This window comes from Geotrypetes seraphini, chromosome 3 (genome assembly GCF_902459505.1).
Source record: "Geotrypetes seraphini chromosome 3, aGeoSer1.1, whole genome shotgun sequence".
Taxonomy (NCBI): Eukaryota; Metazoa; Chordata; class Amphibia; order Gymnophiona; family Dermophiidae; genus Geotrypetes; species Geotrypetes seraphini.
The window spans coordinates 337,324,426-337,352,236 of NC_047086.1; the positions used below are offsets into that span (position 1 = coordinate 337,324,426).

At 46.4% G+C, this 27,811-nt stretch overlaps 1 protein-coding gene across 5 annotated transcripts in view; it reads right to left on the reverse strand.

Annotated features, from left to right (window-relative positions):
* XPO1 (exportin 1) overlaps positions 1-27,811 on the reverse strand; it is a 555,220-nt gene that overhangs the window by 428,410 nt on the left and 98,999 nt on the right. For all 5 annotated transcript variants that reach the window (XM_033936440.1, XM_033936441.1, XM_033936437.1 and 2 more), the window contains exons 7-9: positions 27,320-27,501; positions 4,393-4,441; positions 3,787-3,906 (exon numbers count right to left, since the gene is read on the reverse strand). In XM_033936440.1, the coding sequence (XP_033792331.1) occupies positions 3,787-3,906; positions 4,393-4,441; positions 27,320-27,501 (351 nt within the window). The remainder of the gene's footprint in view (positions 1-3,786; positions 3,907-4,392; positions 4,442-27,319; positions 27,502-27,811) is intronic.

Consider the following 27,811-nt stretch of genomic DNA (forward strand, 5'->3'; position numbering starts at 1 on the left):
GCTACAGCACAACAGACTAATCACAAACGAACTTAGAACTCTGAGATCGTTTGTGATTGGTCTGTTGTGCCCTAGCTGAGCCAATGAAAATTCCGGTGCCGCAGCAGGAGCTTCAACTTTGAGAAAGAGCCGTGCCGCCGTCATTACGGGAAGAGCGCCAGCACTAGCAAGCCTGCCATGGCCAAAGAGGAGAGCAAAAAATCTTTGGACAGACCCGTACTGACTGGAAGCACTTCATTTACAACCCGTGGAATGAAGAGGTCCTGGGGTGGACGGCCAACAGCTGGGGTAGGAGCCTGAAGGGTGAGGGAGGAGGTTTGGAGGTGAACCGGTGGGTTATTTATTTATTTTTTACCAGTAGCTTTCATCAATGTAAGAGGCGTGTGTAGGTGTCTGTGTGTGTGCACGTGCTGCCGCCGACTGTACCGTCTGTGTTTCCTTCCCTGAGCGGTGACAGCCTTTGTGTAATGAGAGAATGTGCTGGCGATTCAGATCCTGTTGTTACTAACTGCCTCGCCAGGAGAGATTTTTCTTGTACAGTCTTTTTTGACCATCTCCCACCAGTTTTGGTTAAAAAAAAAAAAAAGAGTCAAAATTCGCAGCATAGGGAAGCCAAAAAGAAAGTTGTAAGGGTAAGGGAGAGGGAGATGAGCTGAAGACGGAATGCAGGCCTCCTAAGGCAGACTGATGGGCCGCTGACTTCTATGTCCGATCCTGCATTTATTTTAATTCTGTTCAATCCCCCTCCTTTTTATTATTTTGTATGTAGAGGGGTCGAATGGAAGATAATTCTGGAGGAGGAGGAGGAGCTATGGCAGTGAAACTGTCAGCCATCCCCTTTATTTAATTCTGCGGGACAGCCTCAGCGGTTTGGTGGGTTTTGTAAAGCTCTCTAGAGTTGAACCTGCCGATCCATGTAAGTTATCCTCTCACTGTGCAGATAACCTCTCTTCCCCCCACCCCATGAGCTCCTCTTTTTTTTTGGTGTGTATGTGTGTGTGTGTGTGTGGGGGGGGGGTAGTTATGTTTTGGTTGGATTGGAAGTATACTATACTTTATTCTTTTCCCAAATGAGGGATGCTGTTTGTATACCCCATGTCTTTTTGAATTGCATAAAAACAAAAGAATAGCCTCTTTGGGATATGTGCAGTGTATAAATAAACAGTTTGTATTTGGCAACCCTGACTCAAATCAAAAAGAAGTTGGACACTACAGCGCAGGAGTTAAGAGCTCAGAGGAGTGTCTGTTGCTCAGTATAGGGTGATTTTGTGGTACAATTGGTTATGTTTCCATGCTCGGGGAGTTTTAGAAAGAAGAATGTGAGTGGGTTTGGGGGGGATTATGGTTGATATTACAGGGGAAAGGGCGTATGAATTTGTCAGTAACTTTTAAAAAAAACTTTTCAGAGACGCTGGATCTGGACATTTGGGGGGTGGGGAGAGGAAGAGGAGGAGACAGAGGGATAGAAAAGGACCTTGAGGAGGGGTGGGAAAGTAGATTTAAACCAAAAAGGAGGGGGAAGACAGGGCATATGCTGGACTAAAGGGGTATAGAGGGAGAGAAAAAGATTGCAGATCAGTGTCTCCCAAACTTTCCAGCCAGCGGCACACTAAATCCAGTGCCATGGCCAGAAGGCACCCAGAAGTGTGCGGACGTCGATGCGATGACATCATGCACACGCGTGACTTCAACGTCTGCACATGCGCGGAGGCCCATCTGGCCATAACCCACTTCGGTGGAGGGATCTAGGAGGTGCGGGGAGAGGAGAGACACTGGCCAGGAGTAGAGTCATCTGTGCTGGCTGATTTCCTACAGGATGTGCCTCTCACTGCAAGAGGCACGTCCTGTAGGCAGTCAGCCAGCGTGGATGACTCTCCTCCTCACCAGTGTGTTGCGGCACACCTGAAATCTTAGGAGGCACACAGTTTGCGATACACTGCTATAGATCAAGAGTTCGAGTAAATGTTTGCGATGCCAAAGTGGACTCCCTATTGGCCAAGGTGAATGCACACATCCCTACAAAGTAAGCAGTTTTAAAGGATTCACAGGACCACATGGTCTTCAGAAGGATGTTTGAGGTTTAAGCCTTGGGGATTAAGGCAGCTGCTTTGAGTGTAATCCTACCACAGGAGATTAACAAATTCAGGAATAAAAGCCTGAAAAGGCACCTGCTCTTCTCCCTTGGGATGCGCAAGCCACCTTTACTCGGGTGGCAGAACTTCAACGGTTTGCAAAAGCGCAGTCCCAGATTTCTGGAGGGCATTTTTCCCCCCAAAGAGGATTCCTGTCCTGTCTCCAGTTCTAACAGACTGTCGAGGGGCAAAGCTCATTGCTCCCATCCCTACATCACATGCCACATAGCAGAAGGGTGCTCTTCAGTCACCCATCCAGCACAGATAAGGCATGATACAGGGGTTTTAGGGTCTAAGGCTCCATTCCTGTTACATCTGAGGAAAAACAAGTTGTTTTAAAGAAGTTTGATCACTTAGAAGAAAAATTGGAAAATCTAAGATGACTGCCTCAGGAGCTTTATGGTGCCAGAAAACTGCCCAAAACTGCTTCAGGGACACTCAAAAAATGGTGAATTTAGGATTTTAGGGGTGGGGGACCAAGGCTTTAACAAAAGAAACCACCAAAACCAGGGAATTAAAGAACTCCCTTCCCCCCCTCAATTTCCCTATAAGCTGTCACAGCCTGTACTCACAGACCACATGGTCAGTAATTGTGCTATAGCCTGCTTCAGCTCTGTTAAGGTGTAGCTGGGACTGGAAAGGATCGCTGCCTCAACTCGTTGGTCAGATCCTGCACTGAAATCATTGGGCTGCCAGTCAGATCACTCCTCAACCCCCAAAAGACCACACTGAACGAAAGAAAAAAGGTAGGAGGCAAAAAAAATTGCAGCCGGCACTGTGAGTACCCTAGAGCGCTATTGGTGCCTCACAGCCTGTGCTCAAACTCCTAACCAAGTCAAGGAAGTGAACAAGTGCTGAGGGCACGGAACCCTGAGCTCCGCAAATCTTCATCAGGCACGCTGAACAGGCCCCAAAGGATGCACCTACCATCTTCAGACAGAAGTCTGCTCCTATCCAAGCAGGCAGAGAATATCCTTCTCAGAGGAATTCAAGCACCGCAAAAATTTGTAAACCCCCCGAAAAATAAAATTAAGTAATTGAGCAGATCAGAAAGATGCCTTCATGCTTGCTTGCAAAAGGAAGAACTGATAGGGGCAGCACAGCCCAGGGAGAAGAAGGAAGAGTAAAAAGCTGCAATTTACATCTTGCACACATGGATGACCATATGGTTAAGCATATCAAACCTACTACACTGGAATGTGCAGTGTGTAGGTTACTAAGGTCCTTTTCCCCCCAAATAAACTAATCCTTAGTTTATTTATCCAATTGAATGAAAGTTTATTGAAATTGAGAAACAAATAGAAAGTGCTCCTGAATATCTCCTCTGATGACTGCGGCACTATCTGGGTAGCAATTACACAATCCCAAAAAATAAGCAGGCACCAACAATATTCTATGTCAGCATTCACATAGCCAACCAAGCTAATGAGACTCCTTCAACAGTAGTCCTAACTTTGCCTAGTTTAGTTACACAGGTATGGCACAGTATATCCGGTATACCTCCATAACTCCTGGGTATTTTCACTCATCTGGATATTCATTGCTGATGCCCATATGTAGCCAGGTCTAAATTGGCTTGCGGCGGTAAGCTTTTTTAAAAATGCCCACTATTGCATATTGAATGATTGATCAAATTCTTAAAAATGCATCTTACCTTATATATTAATGTACTGATTAGTTTAGTCTCAAAGATGTATCCCAGTGGAATCCAATTAAGAAATCTCAGCAAAGTTTCCAATGTTGCGTGAACAAGAGGAGCATTTTGGGAATTTTCCTACAATGAGAATGCGTATTTTTTAAAAATACATTGATAGTATCTACTATCTTCTTTTGGGCTACAGTTCTATTACAAAGTTTCCAATGTTGCGTGAACAAGAGGAGCATTTTGGGAATTTTCCTACAATGAGAATGCGTATTTTTAAAAAATACATTGATAGTATCTACTATCTTCTTTTGGGCTACAGTTCTATTACAACTGACCCTTACTGGGGCTAGGCTATTAATCTACATTTTCAACCACCCAGACTTTCCACCTTCCACTTAGCACATCAATACAATAATCATCTACATCTAGTAGTTCAAAGGTGTAGACTTATTCCCTCAGAAAATCATGGCGAACAGCAGAAACAGCATCCCCAATTCTGAGATGCCTGACTCCCACAAAGCATTAGCACTATAGTTTCTTCAACAATTACCCTCCACCAAAAAAAAAAAAAAAAATAAAAATTGGCATAATATCAAATTGGAGATTTAGACTTACCATCACAAATTGACAGAGCTGGAAAATTTGTGAAAACTCATTACACATACTAAAAGAAAGCCAAAAGAAAAGCAGTCAGGAAAAATATTCTGAAGAATTTTTTTTTTTTAATTCAAGTTATTTTTCACACAGTCATTTCAATGAAAATGGAATAACCAAAAAAGGACAACAGATAGGATGATCTTTCAGCTCCATGTCCAGAAGGACAAGCTAAGCAATCCTTGGTTTTACCCAATTACATTTCCCCAAGTATGCAGACAGCTATCATCTCTTTCAAGACACCTGTATTAGGAAGCCAAAACTGAATTCCCTGCATGCAATGGGTTTGGAACAATATGGTCATCCTAGATGCCGGAAAAAGGGCAGGGGATAAGCATGACCAAAGAGTTGAGAGGAACAAAATGATGCTACCCTTGCTACCCTGCAAGCTAATATTGCCCCAGCTAGAACATAACATAACATGTATTTCTATACCGCAATACCATTAAGTCCTAAGCGGTTTACAAAATAGAATAAAAAACTGCACATATACAGTTGAATACATTAATTTCTTAAAAATCTTTTAAAGCAATTATGTTTTCAATTGTCTTCTAAAATGCTGATATGAGCAAGAGAGTTTAGAGAATTCAAATATTTATCCCATACTGCAGCTTGAAACGACTGAAGACGACAATACTTTTTATATTGACACCTTTGACTGAAAGAAAGGTAAATGGAAGAGAAAGCCAGTAGATGTGTCTGATAAAGAACTTGTGTCCACTACAAAAGCCATCAATTTTTGCAATAAAATGCCTGAACTGACATGACCAACAAGAAATGTCCATTTGAACACCAACAGTGAAAACAGTGAAGAGCAAACATCTGACATAGGTTTATGACCAAGCAAAAAAAAATAATAATAATAATGAAAATGAAAATGAAAATAAATAAAATTCAAGCGCTACACCCTCAATAGGGAAAAGAAAAAGGGAATACTAGTAACATATTCCATTAATACCTACTTGGTTTAAAGCAGATTGCAAAACAATAAATAGGCATAACTAGGAACTGACAATTGTGTGTATTATACATTAAAAGTAATCCAAAAACAACCAATTCAAATGTTCAGATTTCCTAAGATGTTTTCTATGTTTTCTGAAAGAACTAGAAGTGTATTGCAAATGAGCTGAAAGAGAAAACTCATTCCACAACAATATTCCTTCAAAGGACTGAGCTGACTTGAACAACAATTTTCCATTACATTAGCTTCTTACAGATGCATACACAGACATGCACTCACTAACACTTGCTGAGAGGTTGGAAAGACTTTCTCTACTTGTTCACCTGCAGTTTATAGCTATTCTGAATTTTACTCTGACACTGGATATTTAGCTCAGCTAAAAAGGGGGACACGGCTCCCCCTGTATGAGCACCACTCTTAATAAGGGACAGTAGAACTTTTGAATATAGCAGGGAAGAATCCCACCTGCTTCCCCCACTGTATGCTGTTTAGGGAATTACATACCAGTATCCCCATAAGACAACATATTCAACAGAACAGTATTTGGAGTATTCTGGAAATATATGCAGATACTTTACTCTAAGCCCTATGTCCCCAGACCAGCATCTTGTGGCCTAGCTCCCCAGTCCAGCAGCCATGTGAACAGTAACACTCAGCAGTACTGTAACAACTATTTCTGAGATTACCAGCAGGCATAAAATAATTTACTTATCAATATATTTGGTAGTTTGCCAAATTGCCACCAGGCAAGTAGTTCTGCTAGCCTTTAGTTTGCTGTTGATTTATCAAACATTAGGTATTTAATTTGTTTTCTATCCCATTCTCCCCAATGAGCTCAGAACAGGTTACAGGTTAACATACATATTAGTTTATAGTACAGTGGAACCTTGGTTTACGAGCATAATTCATTCCAGAAGTATGCTCGTAAACCAAATTGCTCATATATCAAAGTGAGTTTCCCCATAGGAAGTAAGGGAAAAGAAACTCGCTTTGATTCGTTCCACCTCCTCCTCCCTCCCCCCCACCCTGAGGCTACTAGCGCTGCTCCATACCCCCCCCACTATCCGGCATCCCCCCCCCACTTGTGCTAACCCCCTTCCCCCGCGATCCTACATCCCCCCCCCCGAGCACCAAAATAACATCCCTTACTCCGATTTGGCAAAGGCACCAGCACCAACGCACAGGACATGCCGGTGCCAGTGCCCAAAGATCCTCCATTTTGGCTGTACTGGGCGTCGAAGATCCTCCCTCTTGCCTGTGCTGGGCTGGGCCTTGAGCATTTGCGCATGCTCAAGGACTTCTGGTCTCGCTCTCTCAGATATTCTCAGAATCTCGGAGAGAGCGAGACCGGAAGGCCTTGAGCATGCACAAATGCTCAAGGCCCAGTCCAGCCCAGCACAGGCAAGAGGGAGGATCTCCGATGCACCGCCCAGCCCAGCACAGCCAAGAGGGAAGATCTTCGGGCACTGGCATGTCTTGTGCGTTGGTGCTGATGCCGGTGCCAAATCGGGGTAAGGGATGTTATTTCAGTGCTTGCAGGGGGGAATGTAGGATCGTGGAGGGGCAGACGACGCGAGCGGGGGGATGCCGGATCGCGGGGGATGGCACTCGCAAATAGAGTCAAACTCGGTTTCTAAGGCGCCGATTTTGCAAATGTTTTGCTCGTCTTGCAAAACACTCACAAACCGAGGTTTGACTGTACAGTGTTTTCATTGTATCTTGACATACATTTAGTGTGCACTTCTTAACCTTACAGCATTAGGTGGGGGGATTAGGTGAAGATATAAGTTTTTATTGTTTTCCTAAAGTTCAGAAGCCCTTCAAGGGATCTGATCTTTGGGGGCAGTTGATTCCAGTAGCTTGGTACGGTTTATGTTGAAAAGATCGAAGGAACTAGGCGAAGATAGCAACCTACAATCAGATGGCTGGACATGTTGAAAACAACCATGGGTATGGCGCTGGAGGACCTTACAGAATTAAACTAAACTAAACCTTAGCTTTATATACCGGGTCATCAACCAAAGGAAGCTAGACTCTTAACAATAATTTTAAAAATACTGAAAGAAAATCAACAAGAATTTTAAAACGATTAATTTTCAAAGTGTTTAACAAAAAGTTTTTAAAGATTTGCGGAATAAATGAAAAGGACTGGGGCTCCTCAAAATTAAGGGAAGTTCATTCCATAGTTGAGAGAATCTGAAAGCCAAAGATTGGCTAAAGATTTTGACTCTTAATTCATCAAATCACTAAGACTCAAGCATGAGTCAATGGCACCTAAGACAGATAGCCAGTTGGCTGATGATAGAGCCTGGGAGACAGGGTCCTAGGCATGCAGGTTCTGTTGGAGTCTGATTGCTGCATCTTGTACACGTTGAAGACCTTGTATATTCTTTGCTGTCAGTCCAATGAATAGTGTGTTGGAATAGTCCATTCAAGAGAGAACGCAGGCATAGAGAAGTTGGGTAAAGTCAGATTCTGAGTAGTTCCTTATTTTTAGGAGTTGCTGGAGATAGAATGAGGAAGAGACCACTTGAGAAATATAGTTGGGGAGAGAGGGGTTTGAGTCAAAGAGTATCCCTAAGCTGCGTGGTCTTTTGCAATTATGGCAGTTGATTCCCAGAGAGAGTGACGGCTGTAGGTGCAGTGCTCTTTGTAGATCCAAAGTTCTGTTTTATAGGCATTTGGTTGTAGTTTGTTGATGGACATCCAGTTTTTGATTTTTAAGAGGCATATAGGAAGTTTTGAGCTCTTGGAGTTGCGGTTTTTTCCCAGTGGGATTATATAGTAAGATGTCATCAGCAAAGGAGTGAATCTGGATTTTAAATTAGTGATTATGTCTAGGACAAGTCTGCACTGTATTTACAATCTGCCTCCAACTTCACTGAAAGATCTTTCCCCAGCTGATGAATAAAGCGGTGAAGGAAAACTTCTCTGTAGGAGAGGATGCCCTCCCAGGAAGCAGGAGAATCTTCCTCAGTAGTAGAAAGAGAAGGTTCTGGATTAGAATCATCCTGTAGGTTAGAATCCACTAAAACTGAAGGAGAACGATTCTTTAACCAGTGCAGATCCGGTGTCAAAGGTTATTTAGAGAAACTTTTGGTGTAGAACCATGCTTAGATTTGGATGAGCTCCTACTAGACCAGGGGGTCTCAAAGTCCCTCCTTGAGGCCCGCAATCCAGTCAGGTTTTCAGGATTTCCCCAATGAATACGCATGAGATCTATGTGCATGCACTGCTTTCAATGCATATTCATTGGGGAAATCCTGAAAACCGGATTTGAATTGTGGCCCTCAAGGAAGGACTTTGAGATCCCTGTACTAGACTATCTTGAAGACGAAGACCGATGCTTCGAGGAGGTAGAGCGATGTCTAGATGAATGATATTTCGATGCAGGACTGGATGGATGCGATGACCAGTGTCGAGAATCCTGTCGGTGCATCGATACAGCATCGACAGTACCAGAAGGCATTGCAATGTTAGGTTCAGGCTGGGCCGGTACCAGAGGAGTCGACGTCGGGGTAAAAAGATTAAACTTATCCTCATACTCCTCACGGAACAGAGCATTGAGCTTCTGTTGGAAAGTTAGCACAGGTAATTTTGGTTTACTCACTGGTACCACTGGTTACTGCGACACGTTCCAGAGAGGATGACTCAGAAGTTGTATCACCCCTCGATTGTGGAACTAGTCGCTTAAGGGGTTTTCGCTTGGCTGGCATGAATGGAATCGATGCCTTAGTGGTCTGCGACCCTGTCTGGGAAGCTGTTGGCTTTTTAGCTGGCTTACCAGATAGAGCGATGACTTGAGACACCGGAGTCGAAGATGGTACATCGGGCGGTGTCAGTGACTAGTCATTGGTGCCTTCGATGTTGACGGTGTCAATGATGTCTCTCTCTCCATGCCAACACCGAACAACTTTTCCTGTTGAAGGATGCGGCTTTTTATGGTGCACTTTTGAAGAGTGGAACACCAAGCAGCTTTGTATCCAGTGCTCTGGACCCAGACACTGAAGGCACCAGCTGTAAGGGTCCGTAAGGGAAATATTGCGAGAACACCAGCTGCACTTTTTAAAACCTGTCAGCGAGTGTGACATGGACGGCAAGACAGCCTCAGCTAAATTGAATTTGATGGCTAAGGTGAAACACAGCGCCCCGCCGGTAAAACCACCGGCTGGCTGAAGAAAAAAATAATTTTTTTTTTTAAATTGTTGAAGTGTAATTAAAAAAGAAACAAATTCAACTGAAGAAATGAATGCAAGAGCGGGAAAGCAAAGAAAAAAAATTCAACAAACGCTGAGCGACTTCTTAGCTCCACGGAAAACTAAGAACTGAGGAGCCTTGCATCTACGTCGGGCGGGAAGGCACTCACACATGCGCGGTGCAGGCTATCATGACCTTTCTAAGTTTTTTAAAGAGACAATGCATTTTTAAAAAGTGTCAGTACCAGGGCTCCATGGATGAGATCACCCACACGTGAGAATATGCTGCCTGCTTGTCCTGGGATAACTTCAGTTACAAAAAACAAAACACACACACACTGGCTTTCACAAAGCTGTGGTAGAGATTTCTATCACAGACCAGCGAGGTAAATGTAGGCTTCAGGAATGGGTGTGTCTACCAAAAAGATGATTAATGAATTCAGAACTTAATCTTTGTCATTTTGCTCACGACTCAGTAAACGTCAGCCATATAATCCACTCCAGACATTAAAAACTGGAGATATTTTTTAACAATAGTCTCCAGATCATGTGACAAAAAATGCTGCCATAGCTGCCTTCAAACCTCGATGCCTCAAAGAGCTTTTTTTTTCACAAAATCAAACTGGGCATCATTCAATACTATACCACCTTTACTGGGAAGGGAGGTATGCTTTGTAACCTGTGCCACCAGTGAATCTACTTTTTAAGGAACAAAATGCTGGATAAATGCCACAACCATATAACACAGCTTTGTCATAGCCTTAGCCACCCTAAGGGGCCCCTCTGGGATCTCTCAATGGTCTGTAAGCATGTCTTGATGAGACACAAAAGCAGGAGGTCTGTGCCTTAGTGCTATGCACTGTCCCTTACTTTCTTCCATAGGTGGTCTCTAGTTTCCACATCAACCAAGGAGGTGCTGTTGCCAGCATCTGCAACCTTGGATTTAAGCAAACATTGCAGTGTTGAAATCGCTGGATATGCGCCGGCTTTTGCTGAGATACTTGAGGTAAACAAATTTTGTTTGTCCGATCACCTTTTCATGCTGTAGGTGCATCCAGTAAGGGCAGACCAGCTTCCAAATCCTCCATTTCCAGATGGATCTGCATGGCTATTTCATCTGCCTATATTAGAGCCAGAAAGGGGCCGCCTCTTTCGGTAAAGGCAGAATCTTTGGCGGTTTTCCTAGAAGAGATTTGTAGAGCTACCACTTGGTCCTCCTTGCATACCTTTACAAGGTTTTAAAGGATAGATGTGGCAGCCAAGCAGGATTTTGCCTTCAGTTCTAGCAGCAGGCTCATCAGTCCCATTGGTTCAGGAATCGAGTGGGATTGTACAAGAAGGAGAGATTAGGTTCTTACCTTAATCTTCTTTCTTTTAAATCCACACACTATTCCTGAAGCCTGCCCTGGAAGTTTCTGATTTGCCAATTGTCTCAATAAGTACCGATAAGTTAGACTTCAGATTCTCTGACCTGCCTTTCCAAGACTGACATTCACAAATATCGTGCAAATTGCCCCAGAGGGGTTTCTTGTTATATGTCCCCACACTAATAGTGCAGGCTGTGTCTCCTTGTTAAGAATTCATAGTTTATAATGTTTACAAACCTGTTTTGATCATGGTGGTTATGCAATTTTACAATATGAGCAGATTAGACTTGTTTTCTCAGGAACTATCCCTCCCCATACCGCTCTCCTTTTCAGTGTCCTTTATGATTGGCTGCTTTTCTACCAACTGGAAGAAGTCAGAGAGCAGTCCTGAGGTAAGAGGAGGATCAAAAAATATGTAAATCAAGCTTTCTAAAAGAAATCTTGCAACATGCGATTAACTACCCACTGGTTCAGGAACAGAGTGTATATTTACAAGAAAGAAGATTAGCAAAGTTAAGAACCTAATCTTTCCATACCCTAGGTTTAACTGGAAAGCAATGTTACTTACCGTAACAATTGTTATCCAGGGACAGCAGGCAGCTATTCTCACTAGTGAGTGGGTGACGTCATCCAACGGAGCCCCGATGCGGACATCTCACAAGTATACTTGCTTGTAGAAACTTTTAGAAGTTTCGAGTTGCCCACACCGCGCATGCGCAAGTGCCTTCCCGCCCGATGCACCAGGCGCGTCTCCTCAGTTCAGATAGCCAGCAGAGAAGCCAACCCAGGGGAGGTGGGTGGGATGTGAGAATACTTGCCTGCTGTCCCTGGATAACAACTGTTACGGTAAGTAACATTGCTTTATCCCAGGACAAGCAGGCAGGTATTCTCACTAGTGGGTGACCTCCAAGCTAACCCAAATGGGATGGTGGGAGAGTTGGCAACTTAGGAGAATAAATTTTGTAATACTGTTTGACCAAACTGTCCATTCCGTCTGGAGAAGGTATCCAGACAATAGTGTGAGGTGAAGGTATGAACCGAGGACCAAGTGGCAGCTTTACAAATCTCCTCAATCGGTGTCGATCTGAGGAAAGCTACAGAGGCTGCCATTGCTCTGACTTTATGGGCTGTGACTTTACTGTGAAGGGTTAATCCAGCCTGGGCATAGCAGAAAGATACAAGCCGCCATCCAGTTGGAGATGGTGCGCTTAGAGATAGGGCATCCCAACTTGTTCGGATCAAAGGAGATGAAAAGTTGAGGAGCAGTTCGGTGTGTTCCAAATAGAAAGCCAAAGCAGATTTACAGGGTGAGAATGAAGCTTTGGAAAGAACACTGGAAGAACATTGGATTGATTCAGATGAAATTCCGAGACCACCTTGGGGAGGAATTTGGGATGAGTGCGAAGGACCACCTTGTCATGATGAAACACTGTAAAAAGGGCGGATCCGCAACCAATGCTTGAAGTTCACTCACTCGACGAGCAGAAGTGAGGCCAATGAGAAACACCACTTTCCAAGTGAGAAATTTCAGAGTAGCCTTGTTAAGAGGTTCAAAGGGAGGTTTCATAAGTTGAGAAAGAACAACATTGAGGTCCCAAACCACTGGAGGCGGTTTGAGGGGGATTGACATGGAAAAGTCCTTTCATGAATCTGGAAACCACAGGATGTGCTGAAAGAGGTTTCCCTTGAAGAGGCTGGTGGAAAGCAGCAATTGCACTAAGATGGACTCTGATCGATGTAGACTTGAGGCCAGATTGAGACAGGTGCAAAAGGTAGTCCAAAACAGAAGACAAGGGGGCATGTTGAGGCTCCTTGTGATGAGAAAAACACCAAATAGAGAATCTAGTCCATTTCTGGGAACAGCATTGTCTAGTAGCAGGCTTCCTTGAAGCTTCCAAAACATCCCGCACAGCTTGTGAAAACTGAAGGGGAGTTACACTGAGAGGAACCAAGCTGTCAGGTGTAGCGAATGCAGGTTGGGATGAAGCAGAGATCTCTGATGCTGCGTAAGCAGAGATGGAAACACTGGTAGAAGGAAGGGCTCCCTGCTGCTGAGTTGCAGAAGAAGGGAGTACCAAGGTTGCCTGGGCCACCGAGGAGCAATCAGAATCATGGTGGCCCGGTCAGACTTGAGCTTGACCAGAGTCTTTTGAATGAGAAGAAACGCATACAGAAAGAGATTCCCCCAGTCCAGAAGAAAAGCATCTGCCTCGAGACGATGAGGAGTCCTGAAGCAGAACTGAGGCAGTTTGAAGTTGTGGGGAGCTGCAAAGAGGTCTATCTGAGGCGTTCCCCACAGGGAGAAGATGTGATGAAGGGGCGTGGAATGGAGAGTCCATTCGTGAGGCTGTAGAAGACGACTCAAGTTGTCCGCCAAGGCATTGTCCGCCCCCTGAATGTAGACAGCTTTGAGGAAGGTGTTATGGTGAATCGCCCAATCCCAAACTTTCAGAGCTTCCTGACAGAGGGAGGCCGATCCTGTGCCTCCCTGCTTGTTGACATAATACATGGCGACCTGATTGTCCGTGCAAATGAGGACCACCATGTCGTGAAGCAGATGCTGAAAAGCAGTGAGAGCATTAAAAATCACCCTGAGTTCCAGGAAATTGATATGGCACAAATGATCCACACTCGTCCAATAGCCCTGGGTGCGGAGACCGTCCAGATGAGCCCCCCAAGCATAGTTCGAGGAGTCGGTCGTGAGGACCTTCTGATGGGGAGGCATGTGAAACAGCAAACCTCTGGAAAGATTGGAAGAGAGCATCCATCAGCGAAGCGACTGTAGCAGAGCAGGACTGACCTGAATGTGTCGAGTCAGAGGATCGGAGATCTGCAACCACTGAGACGCCAGGGTCCACTGAGGAATCCGCAGGTGACATCTGGCAAAAGGAGTCACATGAACTGTAGAGGCCATGTGGCCCAGGAGCACCATCATGTGTCTCGCCGAGATGGACGGACGAGAGGAGACCGAGTGACAAAGATGAAGAGCCGCCAGGCGTTTAGGAAGAAGGAACGCTCTGAGTTGAATAGTATCCAGAACAGCTCCGATGAAGGGAAGAGTCTGTGAAGGTTGTAGATGAGATTTGGGAAAGTTGATCTCAAATCCCAGACTCTGCAGAAACCAGATCGTCCTCTGAGTGGCCTGGACGACACCCTGAGACGTGGAATCCTTGATGAGCCATTCGTCGAGGTAAGGAAACACCTGCAGACCATGGTTCCTGAGTGCTGCGGCTACCACAACCAGGCACTTGGTGAAGACTCTGGGTGACGAAGCTAGGCCAAAAGGGAGCACTCTGTACTGAAGATGAAGATGTCCCACCCGAAATCTGAGGTACTGACGGGAGGCCGGATGGATGGGAATATGAGTGTAGGCCTCCTTGAGATCCAGAGAGCATAACCAGTCGTTCTGCTCGAGGAGGGGATAGAGAGAAGCCAGGGTCAACATGCGAAACCTCTCCCTGACCAGAAACTTGTTGAGCACCCTGAGGTCCAAAATAGGACGCAGGTCGCCCGTCTTCTTCAGAACAAGGAAGTACCGGGAGTAAAAACCCTTGTTCTGTTGGTGCACAGGGACTGGCTCGACAGCACGAAGCCGGAGCAAAGCCTGAGCTTCCTGAAGAAGGGCGGTCTGGGTTAAGTTGGAAGGATACTCTCTTGGAGGATGTTCCGGAGGAACTTGATGAAACTGAAGAGAGTATCCGTCTCTTACGATGGAAAGGACCCAGAGGTCGGTGGTAATAGCCGTCCATCGATGGTAAAACTGATGGAGACGACCTCCAATGGGAAAAAATGGGGAGGGCAGAACGATGGAAGTTATGCTCCCTACGAGACAGGCCTAGGATGAATGCAGCAGGTGCCTCGGGAATGACGGCTACCCCTACTGTTTGTACCTTTCCCTGGTATTGAATGGGAACCAGATATTTAGGGTAGGCCTTTTCCCCCCCCCGTGAACACAAACTACCGTTACCTTATTCCGCATTTTGCAAAAAGAACCCCTCTTCCGGCCAACATCCCAGCATGCCCTAGACATGACCGACTGTTCGGCCCCTGTGTCTAGGAGAGCCTTTACCTTCAGGCCATTTATATTTACCTGAATTTCATAGGGTCCAGCATCTCTTCCTGCCTTACTACCTAAGTGGTAAGTGTCAGCTTGACTCTACATTGCTTTTGCAAGTGCCCGGCTTTCCCACACCTTAAGCAAGTAAAGGATTTCTTCTCCGGGATCGCAGGGTTCTGAACCTCCCTCAAAAAGGTTGGGGAGCCTTGGAGACAGCAGAAGGTTGAAGCTTTTGTTGGGGCTTCTGGTGGTGCTGCCTCTTCACAGGCGGACGGATGGTGGGTGCCTGCTTCAGCGGAAGCGCCTCTGATAGATTATAGGCGGGCGAGACGGACGAGCAATAGCAGGCTTGGGCTTCTGGCGGAGAATAGATTGAAATAACTTTTCATGTTTGGACAGCTTCTCCGTCGCCGCCTCGATGGACTCGTCGAAAAGGTCTGCTCCCGCACAGGGAACGTTCGCCAGCCTGTCCTGGAGATTCGGGTCCATATCAATGGTCCGGAGCCACGCCAGGCGTCTCATGGCCAACAAACAAGCAGCAGCTCGGGCCGAGAGTTCAAATGATCATCATCATCTGCAGGTGGAGTTGGGACAATGACGCCAGGACCTCCGAGTACTCAAAGCGAGCCTGAGAGTCCAGATAGGGCAAAAACTTCTGAAGAATGGAGAGAAAAAACTCAAAGTAGGTCGCAAAATGAAAACTGTAATTCAGGACCCAAGAAGCCATCATCGAATTCTGGTAGATGCGCCTGCCAAATCTGTCCATGGTTTTGCCCTCCCGGCCAGGAGGAGTGGAGGCAAAGACCTGGAAGGGATGAGGCCGCTTCAAGGAGGATTCAACCAAAAGGGACTGGTGAGAGAGCTGCGCCCTGTCGAAGCCCTTATGGTGCACCGTGCGGTACCTGGCATCCAACTTCCCTGGGACCGCGGGGATGGAGTACGGAGTCTTGAAGCATCTCATGAAAGTCTGGTCCAGAAGCTTATGGAGAGGCAGACGGAGAGACTCAGCAGGAGGTTGAGGAAGATGCATCGTCTCCAAATACTCTTTAGAAAACTTTGAACCTGAATCCAGGGTGATATCCAGATCCACTGCCATCTACCTCAGGAAGGACGAGAAGGACAACTGGTCAGGGAGGGCCGGGCATCGAGACGGACTCGAAAAAGACGAGGCGGCCTGATCCGCTGAGGCCGAGGACCGCCAGGGAGAAAACGAACCCACGATGTCCTCGAGTTCCGGCATAGGATGAGGAGGTGAGTAATCCGGTGAAAATTCCCGAAAAGGCTGCTTACGACGAAGCGAGGCATGCCTTGATGAATGTCTTGAGCGACGACCAGAACTGTGTTGCGAAGCAGGCCTCGAGCGCCGAGGCACGTGAAGCCCAGACAAGCAGCCCTTGAGTAGATGGGGCTGGAGGCTGTGGATCGAAGCAGCGGAGGCTGAGACGAAGTCCCGCGAGGCACTCCCCAAGGCTCGAGGCTCAGCATCGAGGAGGCAGGTTCTGTTCCAGGCAAGGTGGGTGCGCCATGCATCGAGGGTATTGGTTCCAAAGGTGGCATGGGCAAAGACTCTGCTCCTTGCGAGGCATGCCCCAAAGCCAGACCAGACACTCGCCGAGACTCTGCTCCCAGCAGCGAGAGTGTGCGTCGAGGAGGCACCGGAGGCGGCTCGACCTCGCGGGAGGCTTCCACGTGCCCAGGCTGGATTTGGGAGAGAAGCGTCGGCCCAATCTTAGTAAAGAGCTCGACAAATCGCTTCTCCATCATGGCATGGAATGAAGCCGGCAAAGAGGGATCCGCATCCGCAATGGGACTTCCAGCATGGACATCGCTAACTCGGACGCCCGGGGGCTTGGGCTTAGAAGCCTTGGGCACCTTGAGCACCACTGGAGGAATGGGAGGCTGCGTTACCTGACCTGAGGAGACGGCGGAAGGCACCGCAGCAGGCATCGGAGTTGAAGCCGGCACGAACGAGGCAGGCTTGAGCAGACTCGAGGCCGAAGAAGCTGAGGCGGAAGTTGAAGGCGTGGCGCTCTGCGACGCGGGCAGCTCCGGCGACGCCTCCATGCTGAACAGCGACTACCACAAGATGCAGCGACGCTTAAAAGCACGTGCTGTAAGTGTGGAGCAAGGCTGGCACGATTTCGGAAGATGTTGAGGCCCTAGACACTGAAGACAGCGTCGATGAGGGTCCGTCAACGAAATTGCGCGCTGGCATTTGACACACTTTTTAAAACTGGTAACAGGCCGGGACATAGGCCAAAAAAGCTCCGCTGCAGGATCGAAGACGTGGGGCCGCGGCTACGCGGCTTGCCCAGTCGAACGATCGAAAGAAAATTTTTTTTTTTTTTTTAAACAAGAAAACGCAACGTGAGCCAACGATAATGAGCAAAGTAAAACTCAAAACCACGGGCACAGAAGGCAAAAGTGAAGAGACTTCGCGCAGAGAGTCGAATACGGACTTCTCAGTTCCGCGGAAGAGAAAGAACTGAGGAGACACGCCCGGTGCATCGGGCAGGAAGGTACTCGCGCATGCGCGGTGTGGGCAACTCGAAACTTCTAAAAGTTTCTACAAGCAAATATGCTTGTGAGATGTCCGCATCGGGGCTCTGTTGGATGACGTCGCCCACTCACTAGTGAGAATACCTGCCTGCTTGTCCTGGGATAAGTTCTGTTATGGATACACAGGAGTCCATACTTGAGCTGTTGATTCTCATGTCCTGCAAACTGCAGAAGGAATCCCTTTAATAACTTGAGGACGCCTCCCCTTCTGCAGTGGAGCGCAGCAATCCCCCTCCCCCTTAGTTATTCCTTCTGCAGTGAACTCGGAAGGTGTGTTTTGCTCTGCTCTTTTTTTTCCCCTCACTCTTTCACTAGATTTTTTAAGTTCTTTGTGGTTTCAGTGCTTGGAGGTCCCCTGCTCAGGTATACTCCACTGGAAGGACTGCTGCTCCGAGAACAATTTCTCAGAGTTCCTGCAGAGCCAACCTGATTTGGGTCCCTTCAGGAGCTCAGGGTCCAATCCCCTGGGAGTGGCTAGCCTGCTGATTTTATCAGAGGATTGAGCGCAGATTGTGTGGCCCGAGTTAGAAACATAAAGGCATCAAGGAGCTAGCTAAGTAATTTCTCATCCTGTTGCTGCGTGAGGAATCCTGACAGTGAGAGTTGGTGGTTGGGGTCCGTCCGACCGATAGCCAGAAGATTTCCTTTGTTAGTTGCGGTCTGAGTAATTTCAGAGGCAGAAATCTTTTCCCTATAGCCAGGCTGATTCAGACAAACAGGCATCAGAAAATTGGGGATGGGCTTGAGTTTTGAGTTTTAGTGTCTGGGGTTAGTACTCATAATCCTCTTCTAAAACCTTAAAATCACAATTTTTAAATTTTTGCATTTGGCTCCAATGGCCCAATTTTGGCGCAATTTTTTTTTTTGTCTGTGCCCATCTTGGATTTCCAGCGATTTTATTTTAAACTCTTTTTTTTCTGCTTCAAAACCACTCGTTTTTGCAAGACTGCCTCTGATGGATGCCCCAGTCCTTTCTAATTCCGGAACCTACATCAGTTGCACAGAGTTGCTGGGTGAGAAAGGGGCGGGAGCTTCAGGCTTGGCCTCCCAGTCAGTCCTCCAAGGCCTTGGAATTCCTGAATTCCCAGAAAAAACAGGCTATGGGGAAGAGATCGCAAGCACATTGTGGCAGAAAATGCATCTCCTCTTCTCCAGTCTGAAGTTATGCAATGAGCCTCAGGTCTCCTATTGCAAGGCTTCCCAGATTATATCAGCCTTTTATGGGAAGCCTATTTAACGAGACTGGGAAGTGCTATGATGCCTACAGGCATGCCTACTCTGCCTAAGGGGGATCCTTCTCCCAAGCAATTTCCCCACCTCATACCACACCAGCTCTCAGTGTCTGTGATCCTTCAGAGCAGGATTGGGATAATTGAAAGTCTCTTTCCATGCCTTCGTTTTCACAGGGCTCTTTGCCAACGGTGAATGATGTGGGATCCCTTTCGGGGTCCAGAATCCAGGGGGAAGGGATCACCACAATGATGAGCCTTCCATGTGTCACCTTTTCAGGTCAGCTTCAGTCTCCCATATCATTTCTGACACTCTATCTATAATGAAGCTTGATGACCAGCAGCTTTTCACCTCACAGTGCTCAGTCATGTGTGGCAGAAATGCACAGATGAACTTTTTTCCTGCTCAAACGGATCTTACCTCTTTGGTCACTGACCAATGAGAAACTCCTGAGGGCTCACTTAAGGTGGCCAAAGCTATGTCTTGGCTCTATCCTACGGCTCCGAGCTTTCAACAGCTTTTTGTCCAACCGAAGGTGCAATTTTGCAGTGTAACCAAGAGCACTCTCCTCCTAGTCAAGGTAAAGTGATGCTGAAGGATGCACAGGCCCATAGAGTGGAAGAGGTCCTGAAAAGGCAGTTTGAAGCGCTGGCTTTGGGTATCAGAGCTGCAGCGGCTGCCTCTTTTGTAACACACGTCTGCCATACCAGGCTACAAACAAGTTCCTCAGAGCTTGGGGACTCCTATCCCCACATATTTTAAGGAGAGTGTGGAATATGTAGTCAATGCTCTTTATGACATCATTAGAGTCCTGGGTAAGGTTTCAACTTACTCCAATTTGGCCCACCAGATGCTCTGGATCAGACAGAGGGTGGGCGATTCAGCCTCCATGGACACTCTCAGAAAATTACTCTTCAAGGAGATGCTGTCTGACAGTGGGCCAGTGTGGTTGATCACAACCACAAATCCCTCCTGGATAGTACGAGCAATTGACCTGCTGGGGGCAATAGAGACAATTTTCGTGCCTTGGAGATCTCACCAGTTTTTCTCCAGTTGCTACTATGAGGCCCTTTCAGGGGTCCAGACAGATTTGACCGTTATCTGCGCCAGCAGCCCGCAGATTCCTGCAGTGGTTTCACCCTCAAAAAAGAGCAATGATGACAGGAGGATGGCTGATCCTCACATTGGAGGGTGGATGTCAGCTTTCAATGACAAATGGGAACTGTCGCCTGGCCGGACCCGCTAAGAGCAATGCGGTAACCCACCACTAGGCGGCACTGAATACTAGGCCTGCTTTTCAACAGGGAGAAGGCCCTACAGGCAGTGCTGGCTAATAAGGTTTCCCAAAGCACCTTTACAGACCATCCAGAAAAGCTCACAGAAGTCACAAAGGCAAGGTTTTAATTGTTGAAAACAAAAGTAGACTTTTATTGTGCAGTCTTTGCAAAATAAACAAGTTTTCAGAAAAAACAAAATCAATCCAAAAACAGGGCAAAAAGACAGAACAGAAAATATGCAGTACACAAGAATCAAATAATGCAGTACTGTACTTTAAACCAACACAAAACAAAAGGTAAGTATAGGCAATAGCAGACTGCTTGCATTCAGTGGATCTTTGGCTTCCTTCTGCCTGGTTGGATGTCACACCTGGCCTCTACTTAGGCCTTTTTTCCAGGATATCAGGAGGCTCAAAAAAGAGGATAAAAATAACCTTGAACGCAGTTGACCTGATCCTGGGTACACCATCATGGAGCTACGCAGCTTGCACTGAAACCCACTAGAGGACAAACCTGGGGAAAACTCCTAAGGGAATGGTCCCTGAAAACCAGATCTGTGAATACAGACATAAGAACATAAGAAATGCCTTCACCGGATCAGACCGAGGTCCATCTAGACCGGTGCTCCGCACACGCGGCGGCCCATTTAGGTACTCCTTTCTGGAGACCCAACTTTACCGTATCCCTCAATATGATATGCAAGAAGGTGTGCATCCAACCTGCGCTTGAATCCCAGTACAGTAGTCTCTGCCACAACCTCCTCCGGGAGTGCATTCCAAGCACCCACCACTCGCTGTGTGAAACAGAACTTCCTGACATTTGTCCTGAACCTGCTGCCGCTCAGTTTCAGGCTATGACCTCTTGTCCGTGTCACATCAGAGAATGTTAGCAATGCTGCTTCCTGGTCTATTATATCAAATCCTTTTAATATTTTAAAAGTCTATCAAATCCCCTCTCAGTCTTCTCTTCTCGAGGGTAAACAATCCCAGTTTCCTGAGTCGTTCTTTGTAGCTCAAATGCTCTATTCCTTTGACAAGTTTCGTGGCTCGCCTTTGCACTTTCTCCAACAGAGAAAGGAGGTATGGAGGTATGGAGACCAGTGTTGGACACAATATTCTAAGTGCGGTCTGACCATTGTTCTATAAAGTGGCATTATGACATCTTCCGATCTACTCGTGATCCCCTTCTTAATTATGCCTAACATCCTGTTTGCTTTCTTTGCCGCCGCCGCACATTGTACCGATGGCTTTAGGGTATTGTCAATCAGTACCCCCAAATCCTTTTCTTGTTCGCATTTTGCTAATGTCACCCCCAACATCTTATACTCGTGTTCTTTGTTTTTCCTTCCTAGATGCATCACCTTGCATTTGTTTATGTTAAAGTTCATCTGCCACTTTGTTGCCCACGTTTCCAGCTGGTTCAAATCTTTCTGGAGGTCCTCGCAGTCCCTTTGAGAGCCAACTGCCCGACATAGTTTTGTATCATCTGCAAACTTTATTATATTGCATGTTGTTTCCTCTTCTAGGTCGTTTATAAAAATGTTGAACAAGATAGGCCCAAGAACCGAGCCCTGGGGCACGCCGCTAGTCACTTTCTCCCAATCCGAAAATTTCACATTTATGCTAACCCTCTGCCTTCTGTTTTCTAGCCATTTGCCGATCCATCTGTGCACTTCTCGTCCTATTCCATGGCTTAGTAGTTTCTTCATAAGCCTTACATGTGGGACCTTGTCAAACGCTTTCTGGAAGTCCAAGTAAATTATATCTACTGGATCTCCACTGTCCAAATGTTTGTTCACTCTCTCAAAGAATTGTAGTAAATTTGTCAAACATGACTTCCCTTTTCTGAAACCGTGTTGACTAGCCCTTATTAAATTGTGATCCTCCAAATGTTGTACAATGTTATCTTTTATCAGTGTTTCGATTATCTTCCCTGGAACCGATGTGAGGCTCACAGGTCGGTAGTTTCCTGGATCACCTCTTGATCCTTTTTTGAAAATTGGGATGACATTTGCTATCCTCCAGTCCTCTGGTATTTGCCCAGTTCTAATGGACATATTAGCTACAGATTGTAATAATTCGCCAATTTCCACCTTAAGTTCCTTTAATACTCTTGAGTGAATTCCATCCGGTCCAGGGGATTTGTCGCTTTTTAGTCTGTCAATCTGAAAGTATATCATGTCCAACGTCACATTAACTGTTGTGAGGCTTTCCTCTATGCCCCCGGTGAAAATCTTCCCTGTGGTTGGCACTGATGTAATGTCCTCTTCTGTGAAGACTGAGGCAAAGAATGAATTTAACCTATCAGCAACCTGTTTGTCCTCTTTAATTGACCCTTTCGTTCCCTGGTCGTCGAGAGGGCCCACTGCCTCTCTTGCTGGTTTCTTTCCTTTTATATATCTGAAAAAAGGCTTGAAGTTTTTGGCTTCATGCGCTATCTTTTCCTCATAGACTTTTTTAGCGTCTTTTACCACTTTATGACACTTTTTTTTGGTCAATTTTGTGACAGTTCCAGGCTTCCGTCGTTTTTTCTCGTTTCCATTTTTTAAACGAGTTCCTCTTCTCCCTCACTGCATCTTTCACCTCTTTGGATAACCAGGCTGGTTCTCCTTTGTTCTTTTTTCGCCTTCCTTTGGATATCTTTGGTATGTGAAGATTCTGTGCTTCTGTGATGGCGTTTTTCAGTAGAGACCATGCTTGATCAACTGTTTGGATGTCCGCTTTGCCCTTCTTGAGCCGTTTTCTAACCATAGTTCTCATGCTGTCGTAATTTCCTCTTTTGAAGTTAAAGGTCGTGGTTCCAGTTTTGATTGGTTTCTCCCTTCCGATGCCAATGGTAAAATTGATCATATTGTGATCACTTGTCCCTAACGGGGCCGTAACTTCAACATCTGCTGCCCTACCAGTAATGCCATTTATGATCAAGTCCAGGATTGCAGTTCCTCTTGTTGGTTCTCCTACCATTTGTTCAAGGAAGCAATCTCCTAACATTTCAAGGAATTTCAACTCCCTTCCGCAGTTTGATGTTGCCAATTCCCAGTTGATCCCCGGAAAGTTGAAGTCTCCCATGATCGTCGTATTTTCCGATTTACATCTACGATTAATTTCCTCCATCATTTCCTGGTCTGTTTCTTCAGTCTGTCCCGGGGGACGATAATAAAGTCCAATTTGTGTGTCTGCTTCCTTTTGTCCAGGAATCTTTATCCAGAGTGACTCTGGTTTACCATTTGCTTCTGTCTCTCCTTCTCTAACAGACTATTTCTTCTTGGACATACAGGGCAATACCTCCCCCTTTTTGCCCAATCCTATCTCTTCTGTAGAGTTTATATCCTTTCAACGCCATGTCCCATTCATTCTCTTCATTCCACCATGTTTCTGTTATTCCTATGATACCCAGTTGTTTTCTTTTTGCTAATTCTTCCAGCTCGCCCATTTTGTTTCCTAAGCTTCTGGCATTCGTGTACATACATTTAATATCTGTTCGTGCTGCTTTACTGGATTTAGTGGTTCTCCCATCCTTTTTTGTATCCATTTGATCTTTTTCCTTGGCTCTTGTAGTATCCTCATGTTCTTGCCCTATATTAGTGTGGTTGCTTGAAGATTCCTCGGCTCTTGTAGTGTCCTATATTCTTGCCCTATATTAGGCTTGAAGATGCCTCCTCAGGATATCCAGGTGTCCAGGCCATCGACCGATTGTCGACTGTCGGCTTTCCCCTGATCTCTAGTTTAAAGCCTTTCCAATGGACTTCTTGATGTTCTCAGCCAGGACTCTCGCTCCCTGTTTGGCAAGGTGTAGTCCGTCCTTTCTATAGAACCTGCTTCTTCCCCAAAATGTTGTCCAGTTTCGCACGAAGTTGAAACCCTCCTCTTCGCACCAACGCCTCATCCAGGTGTTCACAGCTCTCAGTTCATCCTGTCTCATTGCGTCCGCTCTCGGTACCGGAAGGATTTCCGAGAAAGCCACTTTCACCTCCCTGACCTTCAACTGCCTTCCAAGTGAGCGAAGCTGGTCCTTCATTACTTCCCTGTCATACTTCCGTCCGCATACATCATTGGTTCCCATGTGGATAAGCACTGCAGTATCCTTTCCTCCTGCTCCATCTATAATCCTGGTAATCCTGCTTGCCACATCCTTCACTCTTGCTCCAGGCAGACAGGTGACCAGTCTATCTCCCTTCCTCCTGCAATGTGGCTGTCCACATTTCTTATTATAGAATCTCCGACTATAATCCCAATCTTCTTTAGTTGGAGGTTCCTCGGGAGTCTTAAGTCCGTATTCTCAGTGTAAGTCATATCATCTTTCTTCTATGTCTCATCCTCAGATGGTCTATCGTCTGTGCTGATTGGATTGGTGCCACTTTCTGCTTCAATTATTCCACCCTCCTGGGTTGTTCGGTCGCAGATCTCAAGCCCCGGGGTCTCCACAATCTGCTGGTGGGCATCTTCAATGTATCTCTCCACTTCTTCAATCACATCACTAGTGCTGGATTCCACAATCAACCTCTCCTGCTTGCGATTTACCTCTTTATTGATGAGAAGTTCTTCTAGCTCTTTCACCGTTCCCTCCAGCAACCAGACTTGCTGTTTCAGGCTTTCCAGCTCCCTGCACCGGCTGCAAATGTATGCCATAGTCCCCGAGGGGAGGTATTCATACATACTGCAGCTGGTGCAGAAGACTGGAAAGCTCATCTTCTGGTTTCCGTAGGTGCTCATAACCGGTTTTTCCTCCGAGCTGCCTGTGCTGTATGTGTGATGTATGTGTTAACCCTCTGTGCCAGTAAGTACCCGCGAGTCCTCCTACCGAATTAGTTGTCCTCCCTTTGTCTCAACCAACCGCACAAGTTTGTATGACAAATTACTACTTAGTTTTAGGATTAACTAATTTGATAATTTGTTGGCCTTGATTCCTGGCACTTTCTTAAGGCGTTTTCGCAAAGGCGCTCTCGCTAAGGCGAGCGCCTTTGCCGCTCGCCTTCACCGCGCGCCGAACGGCAGCGCACCGTTGATGCTCTCCCCTTTAAGGGGGAGCCGAGTCGCGGTTCTGATGACGCGCTGGGGGTGGGCGGAGCTACCTCTCGCCTACCCCACGCTGCCTGCGACTTAGTTAGCCTCCCTTGCTGCTTTTAATCAAACAAAGATAAACTTCTAACAGTGCACGCTGCTCCGTTGTCTCCTGCCTTCTTAACAAGCTGAACTTTCTCTCCGTGTCTCTCCCCTTTAAGGGGGCGCCGAGTCGCGGTTCTGATGACGCGCTGGGGGTGGGCGGAGCTACCTCTCGCCTACCCCACGCTGCCTGCGACTTAGTTAGCCTCCCCTGCTGCTTTTAATCAAACAAAGATAAACATCTTACAGTGCACGCTGCTCCGTTGTCTCCTGCCTTCTTAACAGACTGTCCAGGTAGGTGCACTGCAGAGCAGCCAACCCCCTGGAAGCAGACTTATCCAGTAGTTTGTGGTCTTCCGCAGGCATAGCTATCTCCGCGGGGAACATCTGCTGCACAAAAATATGAAGTTAAAGAAAATTAACCACCTGTCTCACTTGTAGGAAGACAACTGGAAGTCAGGGCAGTCCTGAGGTAAGAGGAGAGGATCAAACATATGTAAGTGAAACTTCCTACAAGAGATCTTGCAAGATTGACTACCCACTGGTTCAAGAAAAGAGTGGGATTGTACAAGAATGCCAGTTGCTACATTTTCAACACCTGGGTAAAAGCCAAAATGTATAAGTTCTACATATGCCTTCATGGGACTTGCCTTTTTCCCTCTGAATAAGCCTAACATTTACAACACTGTTACTTGAACTGAAGGCTAACCTTTTTTTAAATTTTTTTTACTGTAATAATTTACATTTCCTATGTACCTTTTCCCCTTCTCATTTAACTATATTCTTATAACTAGTGTTTAAGCCCATTACATTAATGGGTGCTAGAATATATCTAATCTAATCCTTAAGTTTATATACCACATATGCCCGTCTTTCTTTCTTTATTTATGTCTCTCTCCCTGCTCCTGTTTCTTTCTTCCTTTTTTTCTGTCTCTCTCCCTCCTGCTATTTTTCTCTCTCTCTCCCTGGCACCCTTTGTCTGTCTGTCTTTCTTTCTGTCTGTCTCTCTGGTCCCCTGTCTGTCTCTCTCCCTGGCCTCCTTTGTCTGTCTGTATTTCTTTGCACTTTCCTTTGCAGAAGCAGCAGCGGTATTTCCCTTCCCCTCCAGGTCCCTGTGAAGTAGTAGCAGCATTTTCCCCCACCCCCATTCCCTTCTCTCCCCCCCCCACTTTCCTTTGCAGAAGCAGCAGTGATATTTCCCTTCCCCTCCAGATCCCTGTGAAGTAGTAGCAGCATTTTCCCCCACCTCCCCATTCCCTTCTCTCCTCTCCCTCCCACTTTCCTTTGCAGAAGCAGCAGTGATATTTCCCTTCCCCTCCAGATCCCTGTGAAGTAGTAGCAGCATTTTCCCCCACCTCCCCATTCCCTTCTCTCCTCCCCCACTTTCCTTTGCAGAAGCAGCAGTGATATTTCCCTTCCCCTCCAGATCCCTGTGAAGCAATTCCCTTCTCTTAACTGAGCTGTCCTGCTCCGTTCGGCCCCTCCCTGCGATCTGGCCTGCTCCGTTCGGCCCCTCCCCCTTCCCTTCCCGCGGGCTGGCCTGCTGCGGCCGAAGGTTTTTGTTTTAAGCTTTAAAAGTGCTGGCAGCGGCTCCTCTCACGCTGCTGATCCTCCTGTAAAGAGCAGCCTGCGATGGTGGCCGGCTTTAGCGAACCTCGCAGGCCGCTCTCCAGCCTCGGTAGCACGTTCCCTCTGACGCACGGGATCGCGTCAGAGGGAACGTGCTACCGAGTTGGAGAGCAGCCTGCGAGGTTCGCTAAAGCCGGCCACCATCGCAGGCTGCTCTTTACAGGAGGATCAGCAGCAGCAGCAGCGAGTGAGGGCCGAGGTGTGTTCCTTGCAGAGGACGCAGGCAGGGAGAGAGCTTGCCTGGCTTCCAGGGTGAGTGAGGGCAGGAGGAGGGGAGTGGCCAGAATGTTCCCTGCCGCTGGGTTGGCTGCCACGGATCACACACCACAGCGGCAGGCAACACGAAATCCTAAGTGCGCATGTGTGCTTAGTCTTTTATTATATAGGATATGCTTTGGATGAAGATACCATATAAATGCTGGAAACAAAACGTGTTGCAACCACTTCATTTCAAGCACTTGTAGGAAAATTTAAAGCAACAAAATGTGAAAAACATATGGTTTTACTTACCTGTCTTTTAAATGTTTAGCCTTTACTTGAGTTATCTGCCCACTGGAGAAATCAAACACCTCTTCACTCAATAGTTTAAGAATTACCATGTTGTTCTGACAAAGACTTTCACTTGTCCTGCTTGCCCCAACAATGTCACTAATAAAGGTTGGCCAATGCTTTGGCCACTCTTGTTTCAGTATCTGAAAAAGGAAAGATTATCAAAATTTAAAAAAATGATCTATTTTTATCCAAGGACAGCAGGAAAATATTCTCAAAGTTCTTCCACCTCCCCTAACTGACTTCTTAGCTTTTTTTTTTTTTTTTAAATGAACTGATGGTCCTGCAAGCTAGTCTCAGGCAGGATGACCGACACATGGTGTGATATGGGCAGTTTCAATAATTTTAAAAGTTTAAAGTGACAGTACACCTTTGCATGGTCGATACTCGGCTGCGTTGATGACATCACCCACATGTGAGAATAACTGCCTGCAGTATTTGGGTAACACTCGT